Source organism: Rutidosis leptorrhynchoides, chromosome 6 (assembly GCF_046630445.1).
Source record: "Rutidosis leptorrhynchoides isolate AG116_Rl617_1_P2 chromosome 6, CSIRO_AGI_Rlap_v1, whole genome shotgun sequence".
Taxonomy (NCBI): Eukaryota; Viridiplantae; Streptophyta; class Magnoliopsida; order Asterales; family Asteraceae; genus Rutidosis; species Rutidosis leptorrhynchoides.
In genome coordinates this window covers 93,125,857-93,137,648 of record NC_092338.1, presented here as the reverse complement: position 1 = coordinate 93,137,648, position 11,792 = coordinate 93,125,857, and the positions used below count along the sequence as shown (strand labels likewise).

Genomic DNA, 11,792 nt, shown 5'->3' with positions numbered 1-11,792 from the left:
TTTTCGAGGAGTTTGTTCATCAGGTTAGCAATTTTAGAAAAATCCTTAATAAACTGCCGGTAAAAACCGGCGTGCCAGAGAAAACTCCGAACACCCTTAACATCGGTGGGAGGTGGAAGGTTCTTAATAGCCGTTACCTTCGCGGAATCCACCTCAATACCGTCCCTAGAAATCTTGTGCCCGAGAACTATGCCCCCTTGAACCATGAAATGGCACTTTTCCCAATTGAGCACAAGATTAGACTTCTCACACCTTTCCAACATCCACTCTAAATTAAGAAGGCATGAATCAAAAGTGTCACCGAAGACCGAAAAGTCATCCATGAACACCTACATGCAATCCTCTATCATATCGTGGAATATGGCCATCATGCACCTTTGAAAAGTGGCCGGAGCATTGCAAAGGCCAAAGGGCATGCGTCGGTATGAGAATGTGCCATACGGACACGTGAAAGTAGTTTTCTCCTGATCCTCGGGCGAGATAGGAATTTGGAAATAGCCCAAAAAACCATCAAGAAAACAATAAAAGCTGTTTCCCGCTAACCTCTCTAGCATTTGATCCATGAAAGGTAACGGGAAGTGGTCTTTGCGTGTGGCGTCGTTCAACCTTCGATAGTCAATACAAACACGCCACCCCGTGACAGTCCTAGTGAAAATTAACTCATTTTTATCGTTGATGGTAATAGTCATACCACCTTTCTTAGGTACACAGTGTACCGGGCTAATCCAAGGACTGTCAGAGATCGGGTAAATCAGACCTGCATCGAGGAGCTTAATGATCTCTTTCTTCACTACATCTTGCATGTGCGGGTTCAACCTCCTTTGTCGTTGCACCACAGGTTTGGAGTTATCCTCCATTAGGATTTTGTGGGTGCAATAAGAGGGACTAATACCCTTAATGTCGTGAATTTTCCACGCAATGGCCGGTTTATGGGCCTGCAGCATGGTTACAAGCTCAGTTTTCTAACCTGTAGTAAGAGAAGAAGAAATAATTACCGGGAGCTTAGATTCCTCCTGCAAATAAACGTATTCCAAATGATCAGGAAGTGGCTTCAATTCTAACTCGGGAGGTTCTTCAATTGAAGACTTGCTCCGGTAATCCGCATCACGTTCGAGTTCTTTGAACTCCTCCTCAGTCGGCTCATAGCCGTTTTCCATCAAGGTGGTCAAAATATTCACCTCCTTTACCTGCAACTCTTCATCAATTTCAACCAATGAACATTCTCCTGAACCCTGTAACTCTGGAAATTCCTGTAACAACTCAGACTGGACATTCACAGTGTTAAGAAAATAACATGTATCATCAGTGTAGGCAGGGTATTTTAAAGCATGGTCGATTGAGAAAGTTGCATGCAAATCATCTATCCTAAGGGTCAACTGTTGGCCATAAACATCAATGATACACCTAGCAGTATTCAAAAATGGCCGACCCAAAATCAGTGGAATCCTCTCATCCACTTCCATATCCAACACCACGAAATCGGCCGGAAAAACCAACGACCCGGTCTTAACTAGCATATTCTCGATAATTCTACGAGGGAATTTAATAGAGCGGTCCGCTAGCTGAATAGCCATACGCGTGGGTTTCAACTCCCCGGGGTCTAGCTTCAAATAAATAGAATAGGGCATTAAATTTATGCTAGCCCCCAAATCTGCCAACGCCCTCATACAATCCAAATTACCCAGTAAGCAAGGGATGATGAAACTCTCAGGATCCTCAAGCTTCTCGGGAAGCTTGTTTGCAACTACCGCTGAGCATGCGACATTCAACCTGACTGAAGACACGTTCTCCAGCTTCTTCCTGTTAGTTAACAAGTCCTTAAGAAACCTTGCATACTTGGGCATACCTGCAATCACATCAATAAAAGGCAAATTAATGTTAACTTTTTTAATCAAGTCCATGAACTTGGACTTTTCTGCCTCCAGCTTTTCCAATCTCTGCTTCCTCGGGAATGGGAGCGGTGGTTGATACTCTTTAACTATCGGTCTCGCAGCAACAGTTTCTGGTACCCTCACAACTTTCTCAATCACCTGTTCTGGCTCCTTTCCCCCCTCCGGTTCACTAACAACAACCGGCTCACTATCCTTAACCAACGGTGCTCGTAAATCATACTCATCGGGCTTCCTTGGTGAATCATATGCTAAACCACTGCGTGTAGTGATAGCATTAACGTGCCCATTCTTCGGGTTGTTATCTGTCTTACTCGGTAACTCTCCCGATTTTCTCACATTATTCTGACTAGCAAGTTGACCAATTTGTTTCTCCAGATTCTGAATAGCTGCTTGTTGATTTCGAAACATTTGACCATTCTTCTCATTGTTCTGAGTAACAGTAGTAACAAGCTGAGTTTGAGAAATCACAAGCTTCTCGATCATAGCTTCAAGGTTAGACTTTTTCTCTTCGGCTTGGGGTTTCTGAAAATACCCGGGAGTTTGCTGTTGATATCCTCCACTAGAACCTGGCTAAAACCTCGAACCTTGATTACCTTGAGGATTATAGGGATTGTTGAAATTCCTATTAAACTGCGCACGTCCCTGAAACTGATTGTTGTTCTGCTGACTAATATAAGCGATCTCTTCCTTTTGCCCTATCGTTAGCCCCGCATCACAATCTTTTTCCAGATGTAATCCCCCACAATACTCACACCCAACCTTCATACCATGAATATCCTTATTTATCTTCTCCAAATTCCTACCAAAGGAATCCAACTTAGCACTTATAGACCCAAAATCGTCATATGCTCCAGTGGTTTCGGTTCTCTTAACTGAAGCTGAACGAGTTAACTCATTATCTTGATGCCATTCGTGAGTGTAAGCAGCCTGCTTTTCAATAATCGCTAGTGCCTCTTCTTCGGTTTTATCCATTAAAGTTCCACCTGCTGCTTGATCAATACTCTGACGAGTTGGAATGTCACACCCCTTATAGAAAATCTGGACCTTCTGTAAATCATTCAACCCGTGATTCGGACACGAGCGTAATAAATTAGAATAACGGTCCCAAGCATCAAACAGTGTCTCGCTGCTCTTTTGTCTGAATTGAGAAATATCTGCTTGAAGTCTAGCAGCTCGAGACGCAGGGAAAAACTTTGATAAGAACTTATCTACTAACGTATCCCAAGAAGTAATCGCCCCCTCCGGTTGCTTATCTAACCACCTCTTGACTTCTCCCTTAAGAGTCCAGGGAAAAAGCCTCATCTTAATCGAAGTATCGGCAACCTCATGCAGTTTGAACAAGTTGCAAACATCATTGAAAATACGAAGATGCTCGTTAGCATCCTCACTATCCTTGCCATAAAATTGGCAGTCAGAATAAATCAAACTCAGGATCGGCCCTGTAATTTGAAAAGGCTGTGTGATGTCCGGTTGAGTGATCGAATTGCCTTGGCCCCCTCGTGTGGCCTTCAACTTTTCTGCCATAGTCTGAGGACGATTAGGTTGATCTTGGTCAGCCATATCTTCAGTCTCGAAAAGATTTAATGAAATGTAATATTCTTCTTCTTCTCTGATCTCAGGTGGTGTATCGGGCACCACAGTCTCAGAACTACTTCCCAAATTAATTATATTAGCACTCGAAGAAAAAGATGAATCCACCGTAGACTGTTGCTCTTGACTTAAAGCTCTGAATAACTCTCTTTCGGGTTCTGCAAATGGTTGAAGAATCGGAGAATTAGAAGAACGCGTATGTGGCATGCACTACCTGTTATCTGCGAAATCACAACTAACAACTGATTAAACGCACCGATTCAACTGAGAATAACGAAAAGAAATAATAAACTAAAACTAAAATTAAACTAAAAACAATTAGATAACAATACCACCAAAATGTAATTCGGAGTTGAGACTTACCAATACCACCAAAATGTAGCCAAGAACGAGATGAACAACTTTAATACTTGAGACTTGACCCGATTCACCCTTCTTCTTCCTCAAATGGAGCTCTCTCTCTCTCTCTCTCTCTCTCTAAACTCTCTTCCTCTCTCTAGGGTTGAAGATGAGAGTGTTTATGGTATAAAATGAGGATAAGATGAGGCTTGACCAGCTTTTGTGGTCACCAAACCGGCACCCTTGTGAATTGACCAAGATGCCCCTTTTAAAACATAAAAATAACGAATCAGTTCTGCCAGCTCGTTTTGCGCGCGTTCGGCCAAGTGCGCTGCGCGCGTATGTGCTGAAACGTAATCAGGGTCTTACAGAAAGACTTGCTCAAACTGAATTTCAATTTGACCAACGTAACGTGCATTTTGACCAGCCAAAAAATACATTGATTCCAAAGACCTATCGTCGTGAATTTCAGTCGGACACACATTACCGAAGTAATCATTCCACATAATCATCTTCAATGTATGTGTTCTTGGATCAGTACCCACACATTTATAAGCCATTTCGTTTAACTGCATACAATTAATCTTTTAGTATAGTGGAAAACTGGTTCTAAGTGATGTTTCATCATCAGTTAACCACCCATTTTGAAATGTAATTCTACCACCCCAAATAAAATAAACCATAAAACCAGTTTATTCGGCCATTATATGTGATGAATATAATGGTGTTTTAGTGTTTTCAGTAATATGAGGATGTGTTTTAGTGATTAAAGAACAAGATGTAATCACAATGGAATTGAGATTAATTGATTCCAATCATAGCTGTATAAATAAAATTTTTGGCTGAAAAATTCAAATGCACTCAAACAATGACATGATAGATTGCAGCTTTGCAGTAATAATACACTGAAAAATACAGTAATAATACACTGAAAAAACTGAAAAAGCAGTAAATATCAGCGTCCAAACCGGCATTTGAAAGGCCGGTTTGCAGTGAATATCAGTATATGTCAGAAACGTACTACGTATATATACGTTTAGGGTTTATGAGGACCCAAACCGGCAAATGAAATGTCGGTTTGGAACTTGACTGATCAACCGACGTTTGAAACATCGGTTTACCTATTTCTATAATATATTTTTTTTTGAAAAACCATTTCTGTAATTACTCTAACAAAAAAAACCTTTTTAAAAAAAATTCTGCACTTGACAGGAGCCAACAGAGTGAAATGTAGGCCCCACATGATTTTTTTATTTTTCTTTTTCTAATTGTTAGGTATATTTTAAATAAAAAACGGTAACTTTATAGCCTTTTAGATTTTTTTTTTTCAAAAATCAATTAATTTTTACATTATAAATACACATATACAACTTTAACATTATTTCTCACACAATCTATCTACTTTCTAATAGGGGTGTTCATTAAATGGTTTAACCCGAAAAATCAACCGATCAAAATGATTTTGGATGGAACAGATTTGACTAATTTGGATTTAGTTCGGATTTTCGGTGGCACCCGAATAATAAATTGGTTTTCGGATCGACTTTGGATTTAATAATAAAAATATGGATTTAACCTGAAAAACCTAATTAATATAGTACGGAGTAGTTATGTTTTATTATGTATGACAATGACAATATGACAATGGTAACTATTGAATTAAATTACAATAATATTTAAGATATAAATGCGTTAAGCTTATTGAAACTTAATCATTTTTTTTGTCAAATGTAAATCAACCGACTGAATAATGATCTTTAACATTTGCAAGTTACTCTAAATTTTGTTAAATCAACTTGTTGTAAATCAAGGGATTGAATACTGTATCTTGTTTAATTAACTTATTAACTACGGAGTAATCCAATTTAATTAACTTGATTCGGCTACTTAACAAAAAACTTAGATGAAGTACAAATGCATACCATATTATTGTTTTTAATCCACAAAACAAGATGTCTATTGATTTTTATTACTGCATTTATTCATGACTCTCTAAATCGGTTTAACGGTGAACCGATCCAAATAAACCTATCTATGTTTGTTTGGATCAGTTTGGTTTTTCAATATTTAGTTTGGTTATTGGGGCTCAAAAATAATTTTTGAAAACCGATTTACACAAACCGATTACACCATATAAACCACAAACCGACCAAATGTACACTTCTACTTTTTAATATTTCTCACACAATCTATCTACTTTCTAATCTTTCACCGAACACATTTGAAACCTCCCGAATCATTAATATGTTCGGAACATTTAGTTTTATTTGTTATAAATTTCGTATTATTTATCATTATCATCATTTATACATATTTTTATACTTATATCTATTTTATATTTATATTTATAATACAGTATATATTTATACTTATATTATATGCGGAGTATTATATATTTGAAAGGGTAGGTGATCCTCACACACACCACTTTTTGATCTATGTACACTTAATTATGTATTTTATCCTTAATTTTATACTTACAATAATAATATAAATTAACTCCATAAATTAATCTAGAAGCATAATTGTAATTTTATGAAACGAAAGTATATACGGATAAAAAGTGGTATTTTGAGAATCACCTAAGTATTCAATTAAAAAAATAAAGTTGCACACAAAATAACACAGTAACATTACTCAATTTCGTGGACGTTGGGAAGCAGAGGCATATATATAGGAGTAGAAGGAAGGGGCAAAATAGGGAAAGTACTCCGTAATCAAGTATGACAAAAATACGGAAAAAGTAACAAAGATGAGGTGACGTAAATACCCCTTCTTCGGAACCAAAAAGAAACCCTAATTTTATGAATTCAATACCCTTATCTCTCAAATATTCAATCTTTTTTCCCCAATTCTGCCCTTACCTCCCCTTTTATCTTTCAGCCTCTTTCAGGTATTTCACCACACTCACTCACTCATCCCTGCCAATATTTTAATTTCCCCCTTTTCAACCCCCAATTCTAAACAACAAACCCTAATTTTTTAATTGAACTACATCATGTCACTAATCTCATCTTATATTACTCGTTTGCAGGTGTTCTTACCTAATTACTCTTGGATTTATCAATTTAAAGGTTATTCATTACTCAATTTCTTGGAATTTAGGTGAGTCCTTCTAACTAGTTTTTTCTATATATTTAGTCTGCGTGATTTTGTATCAATATGATTTTGTGATTATTTGTAATAAAATTTGGATAGATGCTGGAATAAATATGATTATTGACATATTTTAAGTGTTAAACTTTCGAATTATCACTAGTACTTGAGTACAAAAGTAGCTGCTTATCAGCTTGTATTATTATTATTAGTTAAATTTATTAATACTCAAGTAGTAATTAGCTTAAGATTCGTTATAATTTTTAGAAAACTTAGGGTCAAAATAATAAAATTTGGTAACTTTACTTGGCTATAACAGGTAATTGATGAATTATGTGGTTGCTTAGGGTTTGATTAGTAAGTGAGTGTTTTGAATTTAGAAGATTGTGATTTTATACTTTTGTTTAAACAGGGCATTCGATGTATCTTATCTTGTGGATTCAGGAGTTTATATGAAAGTATTGTGGGTAGTAAATTTACTATGGATAACCATGAGATGATTATTGGGTCTAGACCGGATATACCATTGGTTCAAAACCAACAATTGGGATTAAGGCATGGTCAGAGTTTAGACGTTGTGCAAAATCGTAATATGGGTTTAGGACAGCACAACCATAAGCACGATGGAAAGTTAGGCGACGTTGGTAGTCAAGATATACAATTGAAAAGTGGTCATGCCAGTGAATTGATACGTGAGATAGCAAGTCAATATGATGATGATAATCAACAGGATAATGGATATGATGATAATGATGAAGAACATGATGATCTTGATCATGATCATGATCAAGAAAGGATTAAGAACCATGATTCCCATTTAGTTCTCTCTGATCAAACCAATAACTTAGGTTTATCTGGTAACCATGCATTGCCAGTTGTAGATAACCACGAGCTTGATGAAAACTTAGACCTTGTGGTGGACCCACACTCTGAAATGGGTGCGGTCCCAGTCCCTTTATCAGCTCAACACACAGAACTCGTGGTAACAACCCCGGTAATTCAAACACGAACTTTAGCCCCACCTCCAAACTATGAATTAATGGTTGGTCAAGAATTTCCTGATGTTTCAAGCTGTCGAAGGGCATTAAGACAATGTGCAATTGCTCTACATTTCGAGATACAAACTGTTAAATCTGACAAAACACGGTTTACTGCCAAGTGTGCTAGTGAAGGCTGCCCTTGGAGAATACATGCTGCTAAACTGCCAGGTGTCCCAACCTTTAGTATCCGAACTATTCATGCTGATCACACGTGTGGTGGGATAGCACACCTTGGTCACCAACAGGCTTCGGTTCAGTGGGTCGCTAATTCAGTTGAACAACGGTTAAAAGAGAATCCACAATGCAAGCCAAAGGAGATTCTAGAAGAGATTCACCGAGTTCATGGTATTACATTATCATACAAACAAGCATGGAGAGGTAAAGAAAGAATTATGGCTGCTTTACGTGGATCTTTCGAAGAAGATTATCGTCTTTTACCTCAATATTGTGATCAAGTCAGACGAACAAATCCCGACAGTATAGCATCAGTTTATGTGAACCCTACTGATAACTGCTTTCAAAGGTTATTCATATCTTTTCAAGCTTCAATTTACGGGTTTTTGAACGCGTGTAGACCGCTTCTCGGGCTCGACCGATGCGTTTTGAAAAGCAAGTATCTTGGGACGTTGCTTTTTGCAACGGGTTTTGATGGTGACGGGGCATTGTTTCCTTTGGCTTTTGGGGTTGTTGATGAAGAAAATAATGATAATTGGATGTGGTTTCTTTCTGAATTGCATAACTTGTTAGAAATCAACACAGAAAACATGCCAAGACTCACGATTTTATCTGATAGACAAAAAAGTATTGTTGATGGTGTGGAAGCCAATTTTCCGACTGCTTTTCATGGTTTTTGCATGCGTCATCTTAGTGAAAGTTTCAGAAAGGAGTTTAATAATAGTATGCTTGTTAATCTTTTATGGGATGCAGCTAGTGCACTTACTGTTATGGATTTTGAATCCAAAGTGTTGGAAATCGAAGAAATATCACAAGAAGCCGCGTATTGGGTTCGGCGAGTTCCTGCTCGTTTATGGGCCACTGCTTATTTTGAAGGAACCCGTTTTGGTCATTTGACAGCTAACATTGTTGAATCACTAAACACTTGGATTCTAGAAGCTTCTGGACTTCCCATAATCCAAATGATGGAATGTTTACGTAGGCAACTTATGACATGGTTCAACGAGCGACGTGAAACCAGTATGCAATGGACTTCAATACTTGTTCCAACGGCCGAAAGACGGGTCTCAGAAGCCATTGATCGGGCCCGAACTTATCAGGTTCTTAAAGCAAACGAGGCTGAATTCGAGGTTATTTCGCATGAAGGGACTAATATTGTTGATATTAGGAACCGTTGTTGTTTGTGTCGGGGATGGCAGCTTTATGGGTTGCCCTGTGCACATGCAGTTGCAGCTCTTTTGTCTTGTAGGCAAAATGTTCATCGGTTTACTGAAAGTTGTTTTACTGTTACAACTTATAGGAAAGCATACTCACAAACGATTCATCCAGTTCCTGATAAAACTACTTGGAAAGAAACGGTGGGTCCCGGTGAAAATGGTGTAACGGAAATTGTTATTAACCCGCCTAAATCGCTTAGGCCACCTGGTAGACCGAGAAAGAGGAGGGTTCGATCAGAAGATAGGGGGCGAGTTAAGCGGGTTGTGCATTGTAGTCGGTGCAATCAGACGGGTCATTTTAGAACTACGTGTTCTGCGCCTATCTGATGATCATCTTTAATCGGTAATGATTGTAAGTGGTAATATTAGGTGTTTGTATTTGTATTTTTAAAATAAGCAGAGATGAATGTGAGTATTGATTAATCTTGTTACATATGTTTATGGCTTTGTTAGTTAAGGCTCGAGTATATATGTTGTATTAAACTTTGCTGTGTTGTAATATGATTAACTGTTACATTTCTCCGTATGTTGATTTTGATTTGTTATTGCAACTCTTTGTGAAGCATCTGTTTGTGAATAATTTATTTTTAGTTTTTTTTTTTTTTCTTCTTTACTTGATACCAATGGAAATTAAGATATGCTTGTGCATGGTAATTTTTAGTTGCAACTTTTTTTTAATGGCGTTTTTTTTTTTTTTGAAAGGCAAGATTTTATAGATAGAAAAAGGAACTAGCAAGAAGCTAGAAACAACACACTGAAGGAAAACCTACGAATAACATGACTATAATTCTACTCATTACATAACCTCACGAGAATACAACCGAAAGACTAGCCTACTGTAGTGACTCGAACTTTTTCATGTTTATATATATTAAATGAAATTGTTATTTACATGATTAAGTGTTTCCAACATGTTAAGTAATCAAACTTGTTAAGACTTGATTAATTGAAATAGGTTTCATATAGACAATTGACCACCCAAGTTTACCGGTGATTCACGAACGTTAAAACTTGTAAAAACTATATGATGACATATATGTGATTATATATATAGTTAACATGATATTATGATAAGTAAGTATCTCATTAGGTATTTTAACAATGAGTTATATACATAAAATTGAGTTTATTGAATTAAGAAACTCGAAACGATATATATAACGATTATCGTTATAACAACGTCTTACTAAATACATATGAATCATATTAAGATATTGGTACACTATGTTTAATCATGATAAATGATAAGTAAACATGTCATTAAGTGTATTAACAATGAACTACATATGTAAAAACAAGACTACTAACTTAATGATTTCGAAACGAGACATATATGTAACGATTATCGTTGTAACAACATTTAACTGTATATATATCATACTAAGATATATTAATATATCATAATATCATGATAATGTAATAATTTAACATCTCTTTAGATATAATAAACAATGGGTTAACAACATTTAACAAGATCGTTAACCTAAAGGTTTCAAAACAACATTTACATGTAACGACTAACGATGACTTAACGACTCAGTTAAAATGTATATACATGTAGTGTTTTAATATGTATTCATACACTTTTGAAAGACTTCAAGACACTTATCAAAATACTTCTACTTAACAAAAATGCTTACAATTACATCCTCGTTCAGTTTCATCAACAATTCTACTCGTATGCACCCGTATTCGTACTCGTACAATACACAGCTTTTAGATGTATGTACTATTGGTATATACACTCCAATGATCAGCTCTTAGCAGCCCATGTGAGTCACCTAACACATGTGGGAACCATCATTTGGCAACTAGCATGAAATATCTCATAAAATTACAAAAATATTAGTAATCATTCATGACTTATTTACATGTAAATAAAATTACACATCATTTATATCTAATCCATATACCAACGACCAAAAACACCTACAAACACTTTCATTCTTCAATTTTCTTCATCTAATTGATCTTTCTCAAGTTCTATCTTCAAGTTCTAAGTGTTCTTCATAAATTCTATAAGTTCTAGTTTCATAAAATCAAGAATACTTCCAAGTTTGCTAGCTTACTTCAAATCTTGTAAAGTGATCATCCAATCTCAAGAAATCTTTCTTATTTACAGTAAGATATCTTTCTAATACAAGGTAATACTCATATTCAAACTTTGATTCAATTTCTATAACTATAACCATCTTATTTCGAGTGGAAATCTTACTTGAACTTGTTTTCGTATCATGATTCTGCTTCAAGAACTTTCAAGCCATCTAAGGATCCTTTCAAGCTAGATCTATTTTTCTCATTTCCAGTAGGTTTATCCACAAAACCTGAGGTAGTAATGATGTTCATAACATCATTCGATTCATATATATAAAACTACCTTATTCGAAGGTTTAAACTTGAAATCACTAGAACATAGTTTAGTTAATTCTAAAATTGTTCGCAAA

At 36.3% G+C, this 11,792-nt stretch overlaps 1 protein-coding gene across 1 annotated transcript; it reads left to right on the top strand.

Moving 5' to 3' along the window:
- The first annotated feature begins 7,367 nt into the window (after positions 1-7,367).
- LOC139852605 (uncharacterized) lies at positions 7,368-9,867 on the top strand. Its single transcript, XM_071841914.1, has one exon. It carries the CDS (start codon positions 7,399-7,401, stop codon positions 9,673-9,675), a length of 2,277 nt encoding a protein of 758 aa, XP_071698015.1. The 5' UTR covers positions 7,368-7,398; the 3' UTR covers positions 9,676-9,867.
- The last annotated feature ends 1,925 nt before the right edge of the window (positions 9,868-11,792 follow it).

Bases quoted from the DNA above. Each gene is read 5' to 3' on its own strand.
- LOC139852605 (XM_071841914.1), top strand. From the start codon at position 7,399: ATGGATAACCATGAGATGATTATTGGGTCTAGACCGGATATACCATTG.